The sequence below is a fragment of the Strix aluco genome, chromosome 14 (assembly GCF_031877795.1).
Source record: "Strix aluco isolate bStrAlu1 chromosome 14, bStrAlu1.hap1, whole genome shotgun sequence".
Taxonomy (NCBI): domain Eukaryota; kingdom Metazoa; phylum Chordata; class Aves; order Strigiformes; family Strigidae; genus Strix; species Strix aluco.
In genome coordinates this window covers 23,185,034-23,210,302 of record NC_133944.1, presented here as the reverse complement: position 1 = coordinate 23,210,302, position 25,269 = coordinate 23,185,034, and the positions used below count along the sequence as shown (strand labels likewise).

Here is a 25,269-nt window from a genome sequence, read left to right as displayed (position 1 = left end):
TCTTATCACTTGCATCTCCCTTTTCTATGGTATTTTCCTGTTCCATCCTGCAGCTGGCCTGAACTGCTCTTTACTTCAGCAGTGAGAGTGACGGAGCCAGGATGGCCACTGGCAGCCTAAGGCTAAAGTCACGGTTCGTTATACTGTTGTAAAGCTGTCCTTAAAAAATACGCCAGCTCAAATGCAATCTAGTACATCACTGTTCTAAAATACTTTTCTTACAGAGGTTTTCCTTTGCACTTCAGAACCTCTCTTCGTGTATTCATACCCCCTCCAGACAAGCTGGTTTGTGAGGTGGATCTGTAGCAATCTCTTCTTCTACCTTATGTTCCTAATTACTTAGCCTTTCAGTCCGTTTGAGGCTTGACAACGAACTCCTTGTACACGATGGTAGGCAACAGCTAAGTGAATGCTGTCAAACTTAGCTCTGTACTAAATAAGGGGAGTTTATCCTGTCACTTCTCTCTTCTCTTTATCTAATCAACTTTTATAGTGTACTTGCTTTTATTTTTTGCTGTCCCTACTTGAGGGTGACCTGGAGCAGATATTATTGCTTTGCTGCTTCCTCCTGTAAGCTGTAATTTAAGGGGAGGAGTCGGTCACTGCTCTGCACTTGGTGCTATGGTGTCTGGAATACCAAGGCTGTAAAAACAGATCGGGTTTTCTGTAGCTGTGTCTGGTCCTAAAGCTAGTAGGTGGCAAACTAGTTTTTGAGGCCTTGAGAGAATTTCCCCCCTAAGGGCTGAATGTAGCTGAAAATAACAGCATGGCTTGATGTCATGGTGGGTGTAGGGAGGAGGTGGAATACATCTACCTAAGAGGCAGTTTCCAAGTGAATTGTTCTTTCTTTTCGGTCTGTCTTCAGGGACTCTTCAGCGTAGTTCCTAAAAGTGAAAGCAGAGTCAGCTGTAATGACTTACTGCCCACGATAAAGGCTTACAGAGTGCTGCTTTTCCAGATACAACTGCGTCTGTGCCCTGGAGAAGTACAGTCCACTTGTGTTACAGCACTTTGTGAGCAAGCCCAACTGTTCCTGAACCAATCACACTTAAGGGTGAGTTGATCATAATCACTTGGTTTTAATCATGCTTTAAGTTGTCAACCAGAAAAACCTAGGTTTCAATTATCAGTTTTAATCTTGATTTACGTCTATTTTTGTTTCCTTAGGTAGGTTCTTGTTGCTAATCCCCAAAATACAGCTTTTCTGTACTTGTTTTGATGACAAGGTAGATCCACTGTGTTAACGTTTTCGTGAATTACAGAACAGTTTAATTCAGATTCTTAATCTGTAAGTTTTTTACGTTTTAGTACTGTGTTACTAAAATGCTCTTAAATGATCTAGATTCATAAATGCATGCATATTTTCTCCTTAGGAAAGCATGCCTTGCATTTAACATAACTAGCTCTTTTTAAGAAATAAAAAAAGAAACACCACTGCCCCCCTCCTCCCCATTTTACAGTACCATTTGTGATCTTACACAAGATCCACGCACTCTGATTGGCACCCTCACGTCTGCTTTTACTTGCTGGCTGAAGATAACAGCCGTATTGGCTCAGATGGAAGGACTCCTGAGCCTGGTGGTCCACCTCTTGTTATGGTCGAACTGTTTAGAGTAAGGCAAGCATGTTGTGATGCTGAAACCCTTTTAGTGATCTGTGGTGTAGGAATTTCTTGAACAAGAAGTCAAGATCTTGTAATTTTTTGCAATCCCTTGAGGGATTTTTTTTTTTCTAGTTAGCCTTCTGTTAATTTCTTAATACTGAACTCTTCACTGTGCTAAAAGATAATGTACTTCATACTGCAGAAGAGTCTGAGAGCTTGTTTGCAGTGCTCTTCCAGTGACAGCTGTACATCCAGAGACTTGCTCATATAACCAGTGTCTGGCTTCCCAAATAATGTTATTATGATCTTGTCCCAAATGGCAGCCAGCAATTGCATGGTTGTCAGTTGGCTCCAATGGTAGGGGGCCTTTCGTATTTGAAAGGTGGCAACTGTCTTTGACTTTCTTTTAATTTTATGGAGCTACATGTTAAATAGATTATTTAATAATTGTAGAATGGTAATAACCTGTTACAGGATATTCACCATAACTCCCAGCTTAAATGTTAAATTTGCATGTTATTCTTTTAAGAATCATTTAGTCTTAAAAGTTACTTATTTATTCTGGCATGCTTGAAATGCATAAGTAGTGAAAAGATGTCTCTCTTAGGGCTTTCTTTTAGCTGAGACTTTAGGTAATGTTCTATAGACATATACCCTATGGCTTGAAAAGTAACTTGAAATGGGGTTTTGAATCCTTTTACTTGTGCTAGCGTTCTCAATTTAATGGTTCGGAGGGACTGCCCTACAATCTGAGTTGCTAGTGGGCCTGTATTTGATACAAACCATTTGAACTGAGAACAAAAGAATGATTGAATTAGTCTTTGTTCCCAAAAAGGGAAGATTGGTTTGACGCTAGATCCGAACAAGCATACAACCCATACAGAAAACACTCCTCTCAAAATCCCAGTTAGATTTGTAGGCATTAAAGTGGTGTCTAATTTCTGTTTGTTTCAGGGTTGGTACTTGGTGCTGCTTTGGGTGAAAATCCAGCTGATGTAGGAATGTTCCAAAAAGATGTGTTTACACACAGATGGACTAAACAGTTCACTGTTAAATCTATTGTTTGTTGAGATAGGCCATAACTGTAAGATTACAGTTTTGGTCTGGAAATGATGCTGAATATTCCTGATGTGAAATGAGAACCTTAAATGTACAGCCTTTATTTGGATGACCTAAGCAGTATGTGTCTATAAAGGGTAAAGAACAAATGACCTGGTTTGTTAGTACTTAGTACTTAAAGGGTAGCAGTGTGCTAGATTTAAGGACAAAGTTGTTCTTCGGCATCCAAAAACCATGGAAGAAATGGGAAATAGCAGCTAGCATAGAAAGGAATGGTGTGTGGGCAAGAGCTACTTACCCAGTGAACTTCCTCCTCCTCTTCCTTTCCCCCTCCCAGTAATAGACTTCAGGTATAAACCTGAAGGTGCTCTATCCACCAAGTCCGAATCGGTTTACTAAAATAGGAATTCTTCTGTTATTCGTTAGAAGTAGTAACACTGACTTTTGTTTTGGGTTTGCTCTTTCAGACCTCCTTCTGGATGACCAATGTGTATTTTAACCGATTATATTGGAAACTAAGTCTCCAACTTCCCATTCATTCCAGCTGGTAGCAACGCTTATAATGCAGAAAAATCACAATTCAGGATCACACAAACATTACTCTTAAAACTTTCTAGATGATTGTAGTTGCTTTGGTTGTGTTCTATGCTAGCAGAAGCCTTTTTCAAGGTTTACTGTTGACTCTAGAGCACCACGTTCCCCGTTTACTGGGAGCCTTGGGGGCTAGCAATATGGGAAACTCATGTGTTTGCCGCGATGACAGTGGAGCAGAAGACAACGTGGAATCTCAGAGTCGGCAAACGGAGAACAGTAGAGCACGCGTACCTGAAGCAAGAAGCCACCCAAGGGACCCTGTCCGTCCACCCAGGAGGGGTCGAGGGCCTCATGAACCAAGAAGGAAAAAACAGAATGTGGATGGTCTAGTACTTGACACACTGGCTGTAATTCGGACGTTAGTAGATAAGTAAGTACCTCCTCAAGGAATAATTCAACATGAATGAAAATGTTCTTGTCTTCTCTCAAACTGTGGCTCCATCCTCTCACCGATCTACACCTGACCCTCCCTGAAGCAGCCGCGTGTTTCCATCTGGAGGCTTAGGAGAGGAGCACCTTTCCTAGGTAATAGCAGTAGCTCCTGAATGCCCAGGTACAGACTCTTCCAGGAGCTGAGGAGCTTTCTCAGTTCCTGTATGGGCCTACACCCAGATGGGATGAGGAGTGTGCTCAATATTTCTTACCTGGCATAGATACACAGTTTAGAAAGCAGTGAGCACTCCAGAGTTTGGGAACTTCTGTCCTAAAAATTGGTTGTTGTGCAAGTTGTCTGTTTTTAGGCTGTATTTACTACTTTGGAAATGGTTAAGCAAAACTGAGAGCTTTGATCTTTGTTAGCTTGCATAAACAGACTGAGGTTTTCTTTCCAGTTGTAAGTCTGACTACTTTTTAAAGACCGCATGTTGTGACTGTTTAACTCATGATCCCAGTGTTGCATTCCTTGCATGCTCAAAGCATCCATTAAGGGTGTGGGAGATATTTATGGATTCATCCTTATTTTTTTTGGTTTCGCGCTGCTTTCTACAAAGCTTAAAAAAAAAAGCTCTAAAAGGACCTTAAAATGATGGGTTAAGTTAGCTTATCACCTTTTGGGTTAGGTGCAGGCTAGGAATTGGAAAGGCCAAAATAGAAGGAAAAAACACTTCTAGCTTCACAGCTGGGGTTTGAGTTTAAGGTGGATGAAGCTCAGGATAAGTGAGCTTTGATTCATATACCTGCATTGTTACTCTGGAATGTAGTTTGCCTTCCTGCTATAAAATGTTTTAAATGGAAATACCAGGACTTTTTTTTTTTTTCCTGAACATTTAAAGCTAAAGGTTGTTTTCTTTTAACAGGTTTTATTTTGTGGTCTGTCTTCAAATCATTAAGTTAAAATCATGGCAAACTTTTTCAAAAGTCTCTCCCTAATCTTGCATGCCTTCCCCTTTCCCCTAAGTTCAGCTCCTTAAGCTGTTTCACAACGCTTTTGTGCATAGTTGATCCTGTTCCTGTGGGTCTTGCAATCGGTTTTGTAATCTTGTAAGTGCTTTCCTATGCTACTGAGGGACAATAAGCATAGTTATTTCACTGATCCTAGACTCCTGTTTCTGACAAATTCCTAAAGTTACTGTATTTTTTCTTTTAGAGAGACTCCAGTGAAATAATTTTAGACTCACATAATCACATAGGTTGGAAGGGACCTCTTGAAGTTCATCTATTCCAGCCTTCTGCTTACAACCCAGGCCCAGCAGGAGCAGGTGGCTCAGGATTTTATCTAGTCAAGTGTTGAACATCTTCAGGATATAGAGATATGCTGCCTCTTTGGGTCCCTGTTCCAGTGTTTGACCACCCCCATGGTTTAAATAAGTAATTATTTTTAAAAGTTGGAATTTCCCATGTTACAACACACCCCTGTTGCCTCTTGTCCTGTTGCTGTGCACCTCTGAGAAGAGCCTAACTCCTCTCTGCTCTTTCCCCTTACATAGTTGCAGACAGCAGTATGATTTCTCCTCCTTTCCACTACCCTCCCTTAAGGATGAACAAACCAATTTCTCTTAGCTCCTGCTTGTATGTCATGTTCTCCAGCTCTCAACCATCTTGGAAGCTCTCTGCTAGACATGTTCCCTTATAGCAATGTTTGTCTTGTCTTGGGGAGCCCAAAAGTGGGGTGTACTGGTATACTAGTTTCCCTTGTTTCATATTAGGCATTTGATAAGACACAGCCCGTTTTGTAACACAGCTAAGTTCTTGCAGATAAGACCTATGGCTGTGAATAATGGAGAAGTCTGTTTGTGAGGCATACTAAATGTCTGAAAAAGTTAAAGAAGCCTTTCTGCTACACCTGAAGCTAATGATAGCCCTTTTTAGACTAATAGGAATGCTCACTTGGAAGGAAAAAAAAGATCATGTCTGGAAATCTTGGTTTTCATTCTGAGTGAGAAACTGTAGGAATAAGTATGTTCCATTATCACCTGTTCGTAGAACCTGATTTTTCAGTTTTGAAAACACAACTGAAGGAAAAGGTAGGGAAGCTGATAAGTCTCTTTTCATGTCAAAAAACGTGCAGGAATAAAGTCAAACTAAAATGAAACCGTGTAAGTAACAGCACGTTGGAAATACAGGCTTCAGTGTGATAGTACAGCCTTAGAGTGCAAAAGATAGCAGTCTAAAGAATGGAAGGCAAAATGCTTTTTCTGACAATTTTTCCGAACTCTATACTGAAAGTTAATACATGGGAACACTGAGATGAATTGTGAATTAGGTTGTTATACTGTGATCTGCAATGAACAGTTGCTTTCCCTGTTTGCTATTTGTTTGGGTTTTCTTGGGTCTTTGTTTTGCTTTATCAGATCTCAAAGTTTGGACCTAAAACATCTGCACCTGATTTTTTTTGATCACGCATCTAGAGATACCTCCTTTCTAGAAGGAAAGGAGTTAAAGTTCATTTCCTAGCCTCAGAAGGATAAGTACTAATTTTTGGACTTTATATGAAGTGCTGCTTTGCAAATTAAGAAATTAGCAAAATGACTGTTTTGTTTCCATATGAGGAAGGTGTGTGCTGGAGGGAATGTTTGGGAGTTAAGTGGTTAAAATGGCAGATCAGTGGGACAGGACTCTCCTTTGCTCAGTGCCAGTACTACGAACACCTGCTACCCATAACAGAACTGGAAATTTTGCTGATAAAAAAACTTCATCATTTTTATCTAGCCTTTACTTATGGGGTGGTTTTTTTCTTCTTTGAGTCTTTACATCCTTTCTCTTGAGCTAATTCTGCTTCCAGCATTACACTTTTTTCCTGCTGGGGAGATTAGTTTCCAGAAGAAAGGGAAAGAGATGATTGGAGGAAAAAACAAAATACTGTTTTGATTGTTTTTGGCAGTATAAAAATGGGTTAAACTTCACTTCAGCATTTTCTGGTGGAAATATTTAAGAATATATTAATTTTTTGGTAAGAAAAGCATGTATTTACATCATCTGGTTTTAGTCAAAACTGAGAATTTTCTCTTCTTTTTTAATTAATCCCTCCAAAGTGAGTAGTTTTACTATCTGCATGATTAATCTGAGTTGAAATTTTCTAAAATTCATCTGTATTTCACATTTCCAGTTTCATTTCAGAGCTGCGTGATGGAAATTGAGTGTGGAGCATATTCTAAGCCTGGGGTTAGTTTGCAGTGCCTAAGTAGCACTGATTAAAGCATTTAGGATGTGCTGCTGCTTAAGCTTTTTCTGGACCTAGAGGCACTTACTGAATAGGATTTTGAGATCTTGCTTTAGGTACTTTCAACTGCAATGCCTGCTCAGATAAACAGACTTGGCCATAGCTTCTTGTCCTTGCTCCAGCAAACCAGGCTGAGGAACTGATCTAATCGAACATTTTGTTTTTCATGTTGGAAAGGGGATTGGGTTAAATATCTTCTGTTAGACTGCCTTAGCTATTTCTTACAGCTCTCGTTAATGAGTGTGAAGTCTATGATGCTGTTAGGTGGCTAGCTTTTCAGTTTTGTTGTTTCTGTTTTTTTAAAATGTTTATATATTTAGCAGAGAATTTCTGGGGAAAAAATCATCTTTAAGCTATGTCCCAACTGCTCTTGGTTCATGACCTCTGACATAGTCTCTTGTTAAATACTCTGAAGAACCCTGCTAATGAGTAGCACTAAGCCTAAGCATTATGTTCAGCTTCTAGACATGCAGATATGGATCACCATTTCATTTATCAGCTGTTGTAGATATGCAGATGTTGACTTTGAGCCAGAGAAAGGCTCCGATCCCATCTGTGATACAGATCTGAAAATGGAATTATCAGTCTGCAGCCTATGTAACTTCCTCTTGTTAAATACTTACTGGATTCATTTTCTGTGTATTACCATTTTATTCAGTGTATTATGTTGATGATTGTGCATAAATTTTGACCTGTGTAATATCTCTTTCAGTGACCAGGAGCCTCCTTATTCAATGATCACGTTGCATGAAATGGCAGAAACAGGTATCAAGGCACTGTGGGCATTTCAGTTGTGACTCCAAAGCAAAAAAAAAAAAAAAAAAAAAAAAACAAGCACCCCTCTTTTCTTTGTGAAGAAAAATACATGCTAGCAGTATGTGTTACGACTTGCTGTAGCTCTAGGGATGTGGGATCCAAAACACAGTTCTACCCTTCAGAAGCTTCACTGAGCTCCTTGCATTTGCCTGAGTTTTTTATGAACTCCTTTAAACTTCCCACGTGAACTCTCCAGCAGCCAGTGGACGGCCACAAACACATTGTAATGGCATTGAACTGCAAGTCACAAAGAATGTCTGTTTGCAGTAGGGCAGAAACAACCCATATGTATATGTAGACATGGTTTAAACCCATGTCCTCCAGTGTTGGCAAATAATACATGCTTTTTGGTTTGGGTTTTGCTGTCCCTAGACCTCTGCTTTATTGATGTAGTTGTTCCATCCCTGTCCTGAAGTACTCCTGCAGGATGAGCCAGGTTTGTGCAAGGGCTGTTCTATCTTTGTTACAGCAGGAAAAAGTCTCCCAGCTCAAGACTGCCACCAAATTTCTGGTTTAGGTTAATCTTTGTCTCTCTTAGTAGAGTTGGTACTGGTCTTAGGAAATGTATTTCTATACTAAAATAAATTAATCAACCTGATAAGAGATTACAGCAATTCAGTAAAATGTTTTTCAGGGGAATATGCTAACAAATCTCAAACCCCAATGTGTTACTTACATTCCCTTGTTGCTGAAGGGAGCACCAAGTCTCTTCAACCTCACTCGCTTGTATGCAGAGACAGACTCTTTATTTTCACTTCTAAGGGAACTACTTTCTTGTAAATCCAAATCTGTTTACTTTGAGTAGTTTAACATATGTGGACTGTTGTTTACTTGCAGTAGGAGCCCTTGTCTACTCATTAAACAGAGCTGTTCCTTATGAAAGCAAATTTTCTTTAGACCACCAGGCACGGGACAAGCCAGTGTAGTTCCTCTGAGGCCAGTGTTACTTAAGGGAGCTCAAGAAGGGTGCTCTGTTTCTGACTAAAAGAAATATTTTTTCAGTGTCATCGTGGACGCAGCATTTAACACTTAGGAGTTCAGTGTCCCGTGGCAACTCTTGAGTATCACACTGGAGCAAAGTGCTTGTCCATGCTGGTTATGAGTGTTCCTTCCTAATACTGGTGGGAACTGAAGGATGCTCTGGCCTGGGCAAGACTGTTCTCCAAACAATAGAGGTGTTCACTATTACCCAGGCTGCTGTAAACGTCTTTTTTTTTTTTTTTCCTCCTTGAATTTAAACTTCTAAACTACTGCAAAGAAAGACATGGATGTAAAAAGTAAACTGGTTGGTTGTTTTTTGTTGGGGTTTTTTTTTCCTTCCCTAGCGTCTGTAAACTCACTAGGTATTGAGGGTTTTTCAGTTTACATTTATGGATGTATTTTGAACACTCCAGAATTGCAGCGTTAATTCTGAGTGTTACTTCTGTTTTGTGGTTGACAGATGAAGGCTGGTTGGAAGTTGTCCAATCTTTAATTAGAGTTATCCCATTAGAAGATCCCTTGGGACCAGCTGTTATAACGCTACTGCTTGATGAATGTCCGCTGCCAACAAAAGTGAGTCTAAAACGTGTGTATTTATCTGTGGCTGAATTTCAGTTATTCATGGCTGCCACACCCATGATAGCTTCTGGGTGGGTTTCACCAGTGATGCAAGACTGCTAGCTGTCCAGAAAATGGGTGTAACTTGCAGTTTTGAGTAATCTGTGGCGACTTTGTATCTAATAGCTACTTAATGCTAGAAGCATGGGGGGGAGGAAAAAAGAAAAAAAGTTAAATCTGGTCCATGGGGAAGAACAAGAGGCCTTTGGGCTTTAGCTGGTTTCCTTGCTGTCCTCTCCTGCCATGTAGTACATGCATATGCTGTGCACTGAGGGTGTACAGATGCTGCAAAAGCAGTACAAGTTCTGGTTTGTTTGCAAGTTCTGAAAGCTGTGCATTTATAAGTCACTGTTGAATCTGTTCCTGCCCTGCACATGAGGAATGCGACACAAGTGGGTGTGTTAAGTTAAATAAATGTCATTTTTTGGCTATTAAATATCTAGATACAGTTTTGGCAAATAGAATACTTTTTTTACTGAGTGCTAACCTGTTTTCCTGGTTTTTGGATGGAATGATGATCCGAGGTGTTCATACTGTGTTGATACAAATGTTTTAGTGAGAGCCTCAAGTACTTCAAGATGCTAACCACTGTTGAATCCCTTTAAATGGGATGATTGTACAGAGAACTTGTCTGTCTTCAGATGCTTGTCATGATCTCATTTATCAAAAATTGATGATGACATCATTGCAGCTTTAATTTATCAATTACTTCTTTTGCTGCCAGCTTTAGTTTTCAATTTGCATTGTTAGGGATGTAAGAAGATGGCAGCTTCTTGTCTTAGGTAAATGCATGAGTGGCTGGAGAGCTAGTCAAGCATTCTACCTGAAGAGGGTTTTTCTTCTCTCTAGGCTATTGATTAAAGTCATCTGAGACTTTGAACAAGTTAAATGTTGTATGATGGCTTCACATAGACCGCAAAATGATTTTTAAAACAAAGCTATGACTAGAAATTTTCCCTGCTTTGAAAATAGATCAGGAGATGGAGGAAGAGTGTTTGTTTGTTTGTTTTTTTTCTCAGCTGTATAATGTACTTGGCAATCAAATGTTTTGTTTTTTGGAAGCCACAAGACTTATTTAGGTATTTTAATTTTAAGGAGTTAGCTATGAAATAGTTGACCATAACAAGACAAAAGGAATAAGATGCCTGTTTCTGGGGTGCACAGAGGTGTGGTTTTTTCTGTGCAATCTCTTCACAGCACAAAGAGCTGCAGTTGTGGGATCTGCTGGTCACATGCAGCCTACTGAAGTGTTTGCTGCTGTTCATTTTCTTTCTCTTCAGGATAAGTTTAAGTTTTTGGTCTTAAGGGTTTTAAGTTGGTGCCCTACTTCTGTGACAGCTGGAGAACAGCAGCAGGCTGTATTTCATTTTCTGTTATTGTAGGCCATAAAGTCCATGAAGTTAAAATGGCAGTGCAGTAAACTGTTTATTCTATAAAGTCTTTAACTCAAAATAGTTGATCTCTGTGACAGTTCTAATAATGGCTAAAAGCAGTATCAGAGTATGTCAAGAGTCTAATTTTAGTGAGGCTTTTCCATCCCAAGTCTGGCTCAGTCATCCTTTCTTCTTTCTCTATTCTTCCCGCTTGGCATCAGTCCTGTTCATCAGTTCTGGTTTTGTGGCTTTTCTTTTGGGAATGTAACTACTTTTCAGTGGGATCTCTGTACAAACCTCGCTGTAGTGCAGTAAACTGAGTGAGTGTGGATCAGAACACAATTAAAAAAAAATAAATATTCAGCTTGAGCAGTACTCATTTTTCTCCAAATGGCCTGCTGATGACTTCAATATGAGGAGTTCTATTTTAATTAGATCCTAGCCTCAAATTATGCAGTTCCAGTCTGAATCAGCTGAAACTTTCATGAGGTCTGGGAAGTTGAGGGGAATTTGGAACTTTGCGGGGTGGGGTTCTCCCTGTGGGGGATAACTTGTTCTGGCTCTAGATTAACCCCTAACTGCTCTGAAAATAGATGGTATGCTCTAGATCTGTCTTTAATTTTATCCATACTATACTGCCTGAATGAAACAGGTCAAAGCATGGCATTTTAGATTTATTACCCTCATTGGTCACTTCCTAAATTAGTGTGACTACAGAAAGCCACTTGTGCTCTCAAGAATACCATTTGACATCCTGTAAAGTTGACAGCATCCTAAATTTATGATGGGGCTGTGGGTTCTCTTTTTGGCACATGTCTCTTTAGTCCTGAATTCAGAAGTCTAAGCTGGCCCTTTTCTTTTGGAAAGGGTGTGAGTTTTAGGACCCTGGAAGCAGATTAGGTGGCAGTAGTGCCATACGTGCTGATGGGTATTGTTTGCCTTTGTTTACTATTCTAGTTCCTGTTGCTATAGGTAGCTCACTTGTGTATGTCCAGAAGTGTCCTGAGTTGTTGATCACAACAACGGCCAACAATCTCATGGTAATTTTAAAGTTACAACTCTTGGGTATGTTAAACTTTTCTTCTCATCTGTTCTTTATTATCTTATCTTAGAAGATAACCATCCCATGCTGTCTGTAATATGATGCTGACTTTAGTAATATAGTGTAAAAATAATTTATTGTACTATATTGAGTTAGGAGGAAAACAGTATCTGTCATCAGTAACGTTGAATAGGTTTCCGATCTTTTCTTTTTCAGGATGCATTACAAAAGTTAACTGAAATACTAAACTTAAGTGGAGCTGCTGCTTGCCAGGATGCTTGTCACCCTGCCAAACACAGGAATACAACTGCAGTACTGGGATGCTTAGCAGAGAAGTTAGCAGGTAAAGCCGTGGGGTTCTTCTGAAAGTTTGCATCTGGCTCGCTGAAGCACCTTCTGCTTTAGCGCCCACGATGCAGGCTAGTTCAGAAATATTTTTATAAGAACTAAATAATGTTCTGCATTGAGGGGAGACCTTGCGTGACAGAATCTACTGCTTGCTTAAAATGTTGAACGCTCACTAGCTTGGGTCTGAATGAGCCATTCACAATCCCAGATACCTAAAAAGATTAAATCCTTCTGATGCGTGGTTAGTGATTGTGGAGCAATGTTTGTTTATGGTATATTGCCTTAGCACTGGTGGTCAGTCTTTTCTGTAGACCTATTCTGGCTGTGTGTGAATTACTGAGAACACATTTAGCCAGTGAGAACAACTTTAGCCAGTAGGCAGGAGTATCACATTAGTAGTCTTAGAGGCTGTATAGAAACGAAAAAGATGCTTCTGCTAAACACGTATCATTCTATTGTAGTTAGCTGAAAAGATTCTCTCTTCTGTGTTACTTAAACGAAAACTGCTGGGGTTCTATTTTAAGGTGACTTTCTGAATAGAACTTTTTATTCCCTGTCACTTCTAGTATCCTGCTGGAAACTTGACGATTAAGTTTCCTTCCTGCTGATGGTTAATTTTGAGTCTAGTTTTTTGCTCCTCTTCTGAAAGCGGACAGGAAAAGGTGGAAAAAATGATTGTCTGGTATCACCTAATGGTTATTAAAAAATAATTTCAATATTTCTGTCAAAAAAAGTAAAAGAACAAGGGCAGGAAGCATTTTTGTACTATAATACTTCTACCCTGTTACACTAAGTCAAAATGAGATCCTGTATTTACTTTCATCTTAGTGGACATGGATCTCATTCTGCCAGCTCAGGCAGCAAATCTGTTAAGGCAGCATTGGAACCCGTTGCAGTTTGTTATAGTTTGTAGATGCCAGCGTTTAATTCCCTTGTATCTCTCTTGACTAAGCAGACAGTATTTCAGGGCATGTTTTTCTAAATTGGCTGCTTGCAGTGGTGCTGCTACAAATTGTATCATCAACTATCAAGTATATTAGATGCTCAGTTTTGTTTATTTTGGGTTATCATAAAGGGAGCTGGTCTTTATACTTTGAGTCTGAAAGTAAAGGGGAGCCAGTCTCTATTTAACAATAATAAGCACGAAAATGCTAAGCAGAGGCTGGTGGATTCTTACCTCGGAATCTCAGAAGTGTGGCTAGAACACTGTGCCATAACCATTTACAGCAGGTAAACTGAATATGTTTGTAATCTGCCAGTAACTGTAGTTATTAAATGTGTAGCAAATATTTGACTGGGAACAGTGGTAATTGTTCTAGATTATAGTTCTGCTTTGCTGCAAAGTTCTTAGGTGTTCTTTAATTTGTTGCCTTGTGTTTAAAATATCTGTGCGATGATGAGTAGCATATGGTAGTTCCCATGGATGGATTTAACTGTTAATGTTCTTGTAGGTCCTGCGAGTATAGGCTTACTCAGCCCAGGCATATTGGAATATTTACTTCACAGCTTGGTAAGTGTCTTTTGTGTGTATCCATACATAGCAATTATAATGCAATTTTTTTTTTTTCTGTTATTGTGAAAGGTTAGGGTCGTGTTTGGTAAATACTGGTAACGTGTTATAGAAAGCTGAGATTCCAGAGAGTCGGTGGGATCTCCATCCTTGGAGGTAATTACAAGTCAATAGGACAAGGCACTGAGCAGCCTGATCCACTCGAACTAGCTGTCCACGGGAGGGTAGACTAGAGGAGCTTTGGAGGTCCCTTTCAACCTAAAGCATTCTCTGACAGACTAACAGCTTTTCCTATCCATCTGTGCTGGGTATTTGTTAAATAACTTTTCTTACTGTCCATGTTTAGAACTTCCAGTCCCATCCAACAGTGATGCTTTTTGCACTAATAGCACTGGAGAAGTTTGCACAAACAAGTAAGTATTAGCCTGATTCTGCCCTTAACAGTCATACTATGGCTTCCACTGCATGATCATCACTTGCTTCTTCCAATAACACTTGTGAGCATGAGAGACTGGGTGGGTGGAAACACAAATAAGAGAGAATTGTTTGTCCACTTATGGGCAAGAAGAATATTTATTGCTTTAGTGACATCCCTCTGCCACTCAAAAACCTTGAGATATTTGCTGAAACTCAGTGCGTTCCTTCTCAGATAAAAATTGCTGTAGAAGGACTTATAACATGAGGCCTTTGTCACTGAAATAAATCTATATTAGAGATGGAGAACAGCTATGACTGGGTGTTTGCAGGCAGGAAAAAAATATTTACTGCTTTAATGACACCCCCACCCACAAACCCTTAAGAGATTTGCTAAAACCTCAGTCCTTCTCATCTTAGAAATTCCTACATAAAGACTTATGACATGAAACATTTGTTACCTGAAAAGAAATAAATCTGTATTAGAGAGATGGAGAAAAGCCGTGAATAGAGAATAGTCTCTTGATGCAGCTCCGTGCTGTTAAGTGGTATATCTGAGTGCTAAGTTAATTTCCCATCTGCTTGGGGAAAGAATTTCATGCTGTTTGTAATAGTGAGCTTTAAAGGGGTGGGGGGGGTTTCTACTGTGTTTGTAAAATGTTACTATTTTTAACTAAACTTATTCCTAGTTTATAGCAATTATTCTGTCTTGCTCTTAAATTGCAGGTGAAAATAAAATGACAGTTTCTGAATCGTGCATTAGCGACCAACTGATCTTGCTAGAGAAATGGACAGATAATCCAGACTATTTAAAACGCCAGGTTGGATTCTGTGCCCAGTGGAGTTTAGACAATCTGTGTAGGTATAATGGATGGATTAATTTAATATTAATCACTTCTCCAAAGATAATGGAGGACTACTTCGGGTTTGTTTTTATGTAAGCACTTACTGTAAATATACCTGACTGCATTTTTAATCACTCTTCCCCCCCCCCCCCCCCCCCAAAAAAAAAAAAAAAAGGCAAATAAATACAGTATAATTGCATGGAAAGGAAATTTTGGCAAGGAAAATGTTCGTGAAAGGAAGTGGTTTGTAGTCTGCAAGTTGGAGCGGCAATGAAAATTCTTCTTTGCACCATATTTCCTGTAACCTACGCTTCAGCAGACGTGTTTAGCTGCTAAATAGTGCAGCTGTGTCTCTGAAACAGCTGGATTAGCTGGTGACAGTCACTGCTGTGATCATACCCCAGCAGTGCACACTCTCAAAGAATTATTAAAGACATTTTAAAGTAAAGATATGGTCTTGTGATCAAAAGTAGAAAGTGTTTGACAAAGCACTTTACTAGATCTGTCCTTTCGGATGACTGACAATGCTCAAATTCACTTGTTTAGTTGTGATTTTGAGGGTGCAGCAACTCTAAGGACCTTGCAGTTTCTAATGCCTTTTAGATAAATTTGGGTATAAGTGTTAAACAAGTGTTATAACAAGTTTGGGATATATAAAGGGTCCTAAGATAAGATCTTTGATTTGTAAATTAACACGCGTGTGTCAGCAGTTTGACACCTGGCAAGATAAATGCCTCTGATCCTTCCACGTGAAAGGGGATGCAGGGAGAAAGGGCTGCTTTGGCTCAGTTCAGGTTTGTCACCTACCTGAAAATGAGAGGGTAAAAAACTTTAAATCTTTCTTTTCCCCATCCCCAAAATCTCTTCTACTGTGAATCAGAAAAACCCTGCCCAACTGCTTATACAAATACAATGGTAGACCATGAAACAGTGGCATCTTGGTATGAACTTGGATGCTTTATGTTTGCCCGTGGGTTTCCTGAAAGTACTAATTAGATTGTAGGAGCTCTGGTCAGAGGCATAAGTTGTTTTCTCATGTTTAGAGGATATTTAAGTGATGCTGTTTTCATGTAAGCAAAATGTCAATATATCATTCAGTTATGCCAAAAATTAACTGGATCCTAGAGAGATTGATTGCCACTGTGCAAAACATTTAAAGTTTTTCTGCAGCAGTGGTTAAAACTAGTTTTATTTTGCAGTTTTAAAAGAAGGCAGGCAGTTTACGTATGAGAAGGTTGACTTGACCAACATCAGGGCTATGCTGAACAGTAACGATGTCAGTGAATACCTGAAGATCTCACCACATGGATTAGAGGTAGGATATCAATTTGTGATTTCAACCTAAAAAGGAATCTGAAGAAAAAGGCAAGTTTTAACTATTTTTATTTGCTTCTTGCTCCTGTGACTTCCTAGAATGAATCAAAGTTCTCTACCAGCCTTGTATAGAAAACTTGCTTTGTCAGAGGGTTGTAACATTGCTACACTGATCTTAATTGTGGAAAACTTCATACTAAAGTGGCACCTGTATCTGTGCCCCAAAATTTCAGAAAAGTGAGGAGAATGCTTAGGAACCAGCTGGCGCTTCACTCATTTTGACTAAAAAGTATGATTCCTATTGTTTGTTCTTTCTGGTCTTAAAAAGCCCTTAGCCATGTGTTGGATATTCTTTTTTTTTTTCCCCTGTTACTTTTTCTTAAAATTTGTTTGACTGCTTACAGATGAATTTTCATGAATTAACACTGAATACCTCTCCATCCTTCGTACCAGAAGTCCCCAAACAACCAATGACCTAAGTCTTCCTGTGGTGGTTATAATAGGCTTTAAATCTTTAAATTGACTCTGTCAACTTTCTACTTTTGGGAGGGGTTTCTTTTTTTTTTTTTTCCCCTGTGGCTTACCACTGAACAATTTTCATCTTGCCTACTCACTAGTTTGTGTGACAGTTATTGCTACAAAAAAGAGGTCACTTTCTGTCTGAAATGCCTCTAAAATTATCTTGGTGTATTCTTATATGCAAGAAACTTGATCTAGGGAAGGAGGGGGTTGTTTGCATGATAATTTTGTAGAAACTTAATTTTTGGTTTGGTTTTGGTAGGCTCGATGTGATGCCTCATCCTTTGAAAGTGTTAGATGTACGTTCTGTGTCGATTCTGGAGTTTGGTACTATGAAGTTACAGTCATTACTTCGGGAGTGATGCAGATAGGATGGGCTACCAAAGACAGCAAATTTCTCAATCATGTAAGTACGTGTAATGTCATCTAGCTGATGATGTAACTTCAGTATTTTTCTACTTACGACACCTATGAAAATAGTTCTGGTTATTCTGTGGTAGTAATTGAGCACTTGGGTGTTTCCTTCAATTTTTCTGTACTTCCGCAAAGCTATTTTTGCTGAATTTAGTGGTACGAGAAAAGGCAGTATTGTCGTTGCTACAGGCTGACACTGTTCACACAAGTCATGTATAGCTGCTGGCATTGACAGCTTGTTATCTACTTGCTGTTGTCTGGAGGCTACAGGGAAATTGTTACTTATTTCTTGTGGCTTAGTCTCTTGCTGGAAATTCTTTAGATAACAGCAGTGGTTACTGTCTGGTTTTGGAAGTAAACAATTACTCACTAAACTAGCAGATAATCATGCACTCAGTTTTACACAGGTCACCAAGCAGCCATTAGGTTACGCTCTTTAACATACTTTCCTATTAAATTAACTTTCACAAGGGAAATAATTATTTAAATTGACTCTGGGATAGCATGTATCATTGGATCTGCTGGTAGCAGAAATGTGGTATGGTTTGGATATGTGACAACTTCTTTTTAATTAAAAATAAGGATTATAAAGAGATTAAACCCTCTACCTTCTTGCCTTTATTCTGATAATACAGAATAATAAGTACACTGTATTATTTTATAGTTTGATTTGCTCTCCCTCGCATCCAGATAACTTAGTATCTTAATTCTAAGTATTCTTCTTCCTACTGTTTTACTTTTAAAATTATGTACTTACTAGCATTAAAGCAAAATGTGCCATGTGCACATGAAGTCCAAACCTACAGTCAAAGAATAATCTCGAATGTAGCAGAAAGTAACTAGGACTTCTTTCTTCTTAAATCTCATTGTAATTGTATGCTGTAGCACAATTTGCTTCAGTATTTCTATAATACTGAGAAAGCGTAATGATTACTACCCAAAAAACTTCTCTGCTTCAACTTAGAGAGGACTTCCCATACTATCCCCTTCCAAACTTCCAGTAGAGTTCATTAAAGTGCAAGCTAGAATTTTAGTACAAAAGGCATTGTGTGGCCTAGCCTACTGCCACCGACCACAGTGGAAATACAGCACTGGGATTTTAAGCTGACACTTCTCCTGGCTGAGCTTGAGTAAGAAATGTATCTGTAGCTCTTTTTTATTGTAATTGCATGGCTTTCTGTTCCTACTTGGAATTTAATTTAGGAGAAGAAATACATATATATATATATGTGTGTGTGTATATATATATGTATATAAAAAACCCCATAGAGATAAGCAGTTAAAACTGCTCATTTCTGATTATTATAGAAAAAGTCATTCTACAGCTGAGTCAAATACAGAAGCTAATATGAAGATAGGCCAAATACATACATGTCAGTAAGTGTTGATGGTGGGGGGTATGAGAGAAGTACAACAAGGAGATGGAAAAACACCAGTGTCAAGAAACCCATCAGGAATGGGAGAGTAGCTTTTCTCACCATGTAACTTAAGTCTTCCTGCAAGTTCGATGGTCTTGTTCCACTTCCAATTATTTATGTAAATAGCATTGTCCTCTGCTGGTGTAGAACATGCATATATCTCTACATCACATCCAAAGTCCAGTCCCAGGGATTGCAAGTGTGATTTAAAAAAAACCCCCAAGCAACCAAAAAAAACCCCACAACAACAAAACCAAAACACCACAGCCAAACAAAACTACTGTACAGACCTGTCCTGAGCACAGGCGTTCTAGCCACTGAGTGTGGTGGAAGCTGTTTGAAATAAAAGGCAGTGTGTCTGCCTTCTAGACTGCTAAGAGGCTTAAAAGATTTTTCCCACTTACTGTGAAGGAGCTTGGTGTATGTGCATTTTTCTGTCTGTGCTTCCTGTACAGTGTATGAAAATAGGAGATGTCACATCTCTGAGCAGGATGACTTTTCTGTTGCTACAACTGTTTTGCTGGTGGCTAAATGCTACTGTTACTTAACTTCCTCAGGTGTCTACCTGAAATACGAGGATATTATCTTCTGGGTATGTCACAAACACAGTCATCAGAGTAGCCATATGCTCTTTATTTACAGCATGTGTAACAAAAAGACTAGTCCTAAACATGATGTTAAGCATCCATTAGCTGGGCTTAACTTTAATTTGGGACATTGGAGGCTTGTGTAATCAGTCGCTTGTCTACTATTTGCACTCCAGACAAACCATGCTGAACATGAGGAAGTTATTTTCTATAATGCTTTTGGGTTTCATGTTTGGACTCTCCTACGTGACAGATTCTTCTTCCACTCTGAAACCTTTAGTTTTGCATTTGTCTTGGACCTTGGGACTGTCGTTTGATAACCTTTTCACAAATTGAGGGAAGCTGGCACTGAAAGGGACACAATATGCAACAAATTCAGTGAAGGGACTATGGGTTTGTCTGCTTTCTGTATGCTGTATGTTCTGGTGGCACTTGGATATCTTGTGGGGGAAGGTGTCACAGTTCTGGTACTGGGACTTTGAGATAAGAAAGCGGTTATGCTTCTGTGTTGACTTTTTAAGATGTAAAATTAGCTATTTGGGTACTAGCCTTTTTAAGTATTTTAATATACAGGACTGATTTGAGCTCAGAGAGAACCAAAAACACTTTGGAGACAATATCCCCTTCTTCCCCCCCCTCCTCAGCCCAACAAATTCCTTTTGATGTGAAAAATCAAACTAAGATTAGTACAAAAAAATTACCTTCACAGGGGTGGGAGAAAACCCGTCCTGCTCTTGAATGAATGGTTTAGTTGAATAAAAGTAGACTTTAGCCCTTCTGTGTGAGGAATGGCTGCAGACTGAAATGCTTTACCCTTTTCCTAAAGGAAGGTTATGGCATCGGGGACGATGAATACTCCTGCGCATACGATGGCTGCCGGCAGCTGATTTGGTATAATGCCAGAAGTAAACCACATTCCCATCCCTGTTGGAAAGAAGGTATTCAGTCCATCTTTTGCTGTCTGTCCTCACTCGATTTCTGCACAGGGTTTTTTCCTCTTGCAGGTGTCTAGAAAAAAGTTTGTTAGTAGGTACAAGCAGAGCAGTTACTGCCTAATCCTGATGATACTAAAGGTTTAATTATTGTGCCTTTACTACTATTTGCAGTGGTGTAAATGTACAAAGTGGGCACCACGCTCCTGTTCTGCAATCTGTAAAGAGAGTCTTGTTGGCTAAATGCTTCTTTACATAGGCAGAGTACAAACCATAGCATCAACTAACCCTGCTGGAAACTTAATCATAAGACTTTTTTCTTAGATGTTTGTAGTCCTACAAACAGGGTTGAAATGTTCCTTTCTAGGTTGAAAGAGTTATTTTAGAGAAGTGGAAAAAACCTGTCTAATTTAGAGATCAAGGTTAAGGGGGAGTTGCACTGTCTTGCTTGCTTTAAATTCTTGGATAACTACTGGGACAGCAAAATTCTGTTCTTGATCTGAGCTTTGAAATCTTGGTAGGAGTCTGTGCGTGCCATGCTTGTGTGCACTGTGCTGTCTTTTCTTCTATTAAAAATTTCTCCCAAGGCTAAATTAAAATGCCTCTTAAAAAATAAGCATATGTACAAGCATATATGAAACTTGGACTTTAGCTAGTATGTGTTCTGAGGATATCTTCAACAGGTGTAAAATAGCCAAGGAGAGACAGAGTACACCTTTTTTTGGGCTCTGGCAAATACTCTGCAATACTTCTACAGCTATGAGGTTTTAATGCTCTGGCAGACTAAAATATTTTTTTGCTATTTTGTCCTGTTTTTTTTTTCTTGAGTTACTGTCTGTATCTATTTTTTCCTTACGCTTTTGCGAACACTTTTTTTTAAGTGAGACAACTTATAGTGAGATACATGATACTTAAATGCCAACAGCTGAAACAGTTATTGTTTTAACAGAAGTGAAATCTTTAAATTATCTTTGTTCTGCATGTAAGGAGACACAATAGGATTTCTACTAGACTTGCAAGAAAAGCAAATGATCTTCTATTTAAATGGAAACCAGCTTCCTGCTGAGAAACAAGTATTCTCATCTGCTGTGTAAGTATGTGCTTGTTTGGAAGGACAGTGACCTCTATGGATAATTGTTTTAATTATATGAAGTGTTTCCCATTTGAGATGTAAATTCATGTTTGCTTACCTGAAGCCATCATTAAGCAGGTTTCCCAACTGAAAGTTGCTTAGAAATCAGTGAGAAGGATATAATTTTACAGGTGGATTTCAGGGTCCAAAATAAATACTTTGGACCTTCCAAAGGTAGTTTCACCTCAATGTTTTCTACTGTCAAACTAGCACAGCGTTGAAATAGAATGGGGCTGTAGCAAAGGCAAAGAAATTTCTAGTAGTGCTTGAGAATTTTTTTCTTTTGAAAAAATAAAGCTTCAGTCCTGTAAATGCTGAAGAGTGTGTATTAACTTGCTGCTGTTCACTGGGGCCAGTTCCTGTTACTGAATATTCATGGCAGGACGTCTCTTGGGTAGCATTACAGAAAGGTGTTAGGCTTATTTTGCCAACTCTTAAAATTAACACGTGGCTAATTCCTCTGACTCTCATGGAGTCGTTCAGCCTTTTAGTTCTGGAAAGATAAGCTGGTGTGATGCTTGAGAGAGAAGCTATGCAGTTTAATTCAACATTACAGTACTTTGTAAATTAATACTTCTGTGCTGATTTCATTTGTCTTTTCTCCTCAAAATGAAGTTCAAGTTGCAAGCAAAATAGTTCAAAGTCTTGCAGAATATCTTGTCTATTCAGCTTGCAGTACTCTGTTCTTCATGTGGAGTATGTTATTTATATACTCAACGGATTCTGTTACTTGATTAGAACTCAAGGTATTAGTCCACTTGGGCCCTTTCAGTAAATAAAACTGCAAGAGGTGATAGTTGTGGTGTTTTTACAAGATGTCTGTGTGGCTGTGAAGAAAAGACAGCTGCCCTGAGGTAATCCTGCAAGGGCAAGGAGGAACAGATGGGCACTGTGCTAAGAGAGCTCAGACCTGGATTCATCCTGCACAGGTCCCACACAAGTGTACGAGTGTTGCAAGCTCCTCAGATTTGTGCCTGCTCAGAGCAGCAGGAGTGGTGGATGTGGAGGTGTCCTTTGCAGTTGGTACTGCTCCTTGTAACTCTGCTAAGCAGCAGTTGTTTGGAAGAAAAATACTTTTTACGTGCTGAAGGAGATATCTGAGCTGATCAGTGCAAAGAGGATCAGGTTATAGGCTGTTTGGATGTATCTGCTCTTAATGTAAGTGTGACTAATCCTAGGTGTAGAGTAGGCAGCCTTTATTGGCTGACTCAGTAGTAAATTCAGATAAACCCTGAGAGTAAATTCAGAAGTTGAGAACTAAATAAGGAAAGTATGTGCAGATGAAACTGGATGTGTTAGAGGTTTTTCTCTCAGTTAGCTGTAGAACACTTCTACTAAAGGAACTTGTCTCTCTGTTTCAGGGTGTATTTTTGTCTGGTAATAGTAGTAACATGTCTGGAAAACTCTATTATTAAGTCATTCTAAAATGTCTGTTGTTCATCATATTGCAGGTCTGGCTTTTTTGCTGCAGCTAGTTTCATGTCCTATCAACAATGTGAGTTCAACTTCGGGGCAAAACCTTTCAAATACCCACCATCAATGAAGTTTAGTACCTTTAATGATTATGCCTTTCTGACAGCAGAAGAGAAAATCATTTTGCCCAGGTAACCCTCCCATCTCGTTTGAGTGCGTTTGCATACGGAGGAATAAAACGCTTCACTTCCGAGCTGTATGTTATGTTGTACTTAGCAAAGTTAATATTTAAGGGGGTCACGCCTCCATAGGTCTCTTTCAGAAAAGGATTAGACCATAGCCATCAGTGCAACATAATGAGCAGGACAGGAGATATACAACCAAAATCCATTAAATTAAAATATTTTTTGTAATGCTAGCTAAATTTAAATTAATTAGTACTGTACAGTAAACTGTTTTTATTAAAAGTGCCTCCTGCTGTCTAAGAATGCCTAGGTTGGTTGAGGAAGTATAGTCTTAATTAGAAAAAGATGTCTTATTTAAAATTGACCTAATTTATGATGTTGGCAGCATGGAGGTACTGCGTGATTGTGAGACTTGAAGTTGTCCTTGTTTTCTGATCCAGATGAAAATTTCCCCATATGTGAATGATAGTACCAACAAAGATTATTCAAATTTAGAAGTGCTTTCCCAGCTAAATATAAATCAAGCCAGATAGAAGGAGGTTTGGATACATTTTTCCTTAACTTACCAAATTTCTGTCAGGAATGAAAACTAATAGCTTTTCTAGTTTAGATCATTAGTAGTAAATAACTTACTGGAACACAAACTGTAACTATTTATACAGTGTAATCTGGGATGCAGCGTACCCCAGATTTGCAGCTTTGTCTAAAGATGGCCCTCTAGAGTGGTGCTGATGTATGTGGTTGAAATAATATTTTGTTGCATCTAATTGAGTGGGGGCAGGGGTTGTTGGAGGTTCTATAATAAAATTCAGAGGCTGATTTTGAATTATGTACCTGTTTGATCAAGTGTACTTGAGGTACTTAAGTGTATTAGTGTTTAAAAAGAAAACAGAAAACTGATGTCATTCTGGCATTAACTCTTGTGGTGTTGAAGCATTACCTGTGAGAGCTGTTACTTGATTGTGCCAAATGGCATAGAAAGAAACTGGAGGAAACTGGTTTCCTGTTGATACCTGACTGGAGAAACTTGGCCTCCTGTGTTAGAGCCTGTTTAATATGTGATAGCTCTGAAAGGCTCCATTCAAGGTTGGACACTGTTGCTCTTTGTGTAAACAAAAATCATCCCTGCCCTACAGCCTGAACTGTTTGGAAAATGATAAGCCAATCCTAAATTAAACAATAGCTTTGATCTTAAAATTGATAGGAAAAAAAAAGGCAAGGGGCCTGATTGGACCCTAATTATCTATTGCAGGAGTTAACATAAACTCATGTAGAGTTGTGCTACAATTTAACGCATCTAGTGTTGGGGCATAGTCTGGGCTAGACGTGTCACCCTGCCATTGCACAGTTTTGATGGGTAGTGTCTGTGTTCCAAATTGGAAGTGTCTTATTTCATCAAATGGGGGATTTTTATCCATTTACCTTATGGCAGTTGCCATACTAGGCTGTTGATTTTATTTTCAATTTCTATTCTTTTAAACTGTGTTACAGCACTATAGGGTTTCTGAATTTTGTTGATACACAGGTTTGTGCAGGTTTTTTTTTTTTCCATAACTCTTAAAAGTACACAGATAAAGAAGACTTTTTTTGGAAGTGTTCAGCTGTGGGAGCTGGAAGAATTGTAATCTAACACCCTCTTTGTCCCTTTGACAGAGCAGAATTCTGACAGTCGAAGGCTGTTCTGAACATCTCTGGGTGTAGTAAGCCTTCTGTTTGTGGGGAAGTTATGATCGATGTTTATCAGCAGCAGTGTTGAGCAGCACACAGCAGTGTTGCGTTGGTCTTGATGCAATACTCAGAATAGTGCTGAATCTATCATGTTGAGTCAAGCTAATGTGTGTGTGGGGGGGGGGGGGGGGGGGTGTCTCTTTCTTCAGACACAGGCGCTTGGCTTTGTTGAAGCAAGTGAGTATCCGAGAGAACTGCTGCACACTTTGCTGTGATGAGGTAGCAGACACCGAACTCAGGCCGTGTGGACACAGGTAAAACCTTAAAAATAACCCAAAACCTAAGAAACAGGAAAATGTGTGTGTTTGATATTCAACTTGGGTGAGACCTGCTTATCTTGATTGACTCCCCAGCATAAAGGAAATAGCCTCTCCTTTTAAGGGTGTGACAGATAGAGGTTAAGCATAGTATTTCCACTGTTCCCCTCACCCTACCCCTGAACAGATTTAATCCCTAATTGTGTGTATGTTTGGGGCTAGAGAAGTCCTGGGGCTATGTACGTCTGCCGGGCTACTGAGCCGTAATTCCCTGATGTCAAAGGTTTTACCAGTGAGTACTGGTTTAGTACTGGTGCTGCGAAATCCAGATTACATGAGGAGAGCAGAAAATTCATTATATACTCAAATACTCGCTAAATGCTCAATAAATGGATTGTCTCAAGTCACAAATTCCTCTAAAAGCTAAAAATGGGACAGCAGTATGAGTAATACCATAATAGCACTTTCCTGCATTTAAGCAGCCTACTAGGAGTTTAATCTAGTTAAGT

General features: G+C 39.1%; 1 protein-coding gene across 2 annotated transcripts in view; it reads left to right on the top strand.

The window, feature by feature from the left end:
* RSPRY1 (ring finger and SPRY domain containing 1) overlaps positions 1 to 25,269 on the top strand; it is a 39,213-nt gene that overhangs the window by 10,792 nt on the left and 3,152 nt on the right. Inside the window, exons 2-15 of one of the 2 annotated variants that reach the window (XM_074839336.1) lie at positions 959 to 1,054; positions 3,130 to 3,626; positions 7,627 to 7,679; positions 9,172 to 9,284; positions 11,961 to 12,087; positions 13,544 to 13,602; positions 13,949 to 14,015; positions 14,743 to 14,874; positions 16,061 to 16,176; positions 16,957 to 17,100; positions 19,940 to 20,051; positions 21,033 to 21,135; positions 22,629 to 22,781; positions 24,653 to 24,757. In XM_074839336.1, coding sequence (XP_074695437.1) covers positions 3,280 to 3,626; positions 7,627 to 7,679; positions 9,172 to 9,284; positions 11,961 to 12,087; positions 13,544 to 13,602; positions 13,949 to 14,015; positions 14,743 to 14,874; positions 16,061 to 16,176; positions 16,957 to 17,100; positions 19,940 to 20,051; positions 21,033 to 21,135; positions 22,629 to 22,781; positions 24,653 to 24,757 — 1,631 coding nt within the window. In that variant the 5' untranslated portion in view covers positions 959 to 1,054; positions 3,130 to 3,279. Of the gene's footprint in view, positions 1 to 865; positions 1,055 to 3,129; positions 3,627 to 7,626; positions 7,680 to 9,171; positions 9,285 to 11,960; positions 12,088 to 13,543; positions 13,603 to 13,948; positions 14,016 to 14,742; positions 14,875 to 16,060; positions 16,177 to 16,956; positions 17,101 to 19,939; positions 20,052 to 21,032; positions 21,136 to 22,628; positions 22,782 to 24,652; positions 24,758 to 25,269 lie in introns of both variants that reach the window. The other variant, XM_074839335.1, reaches the window with a different exon arrangement.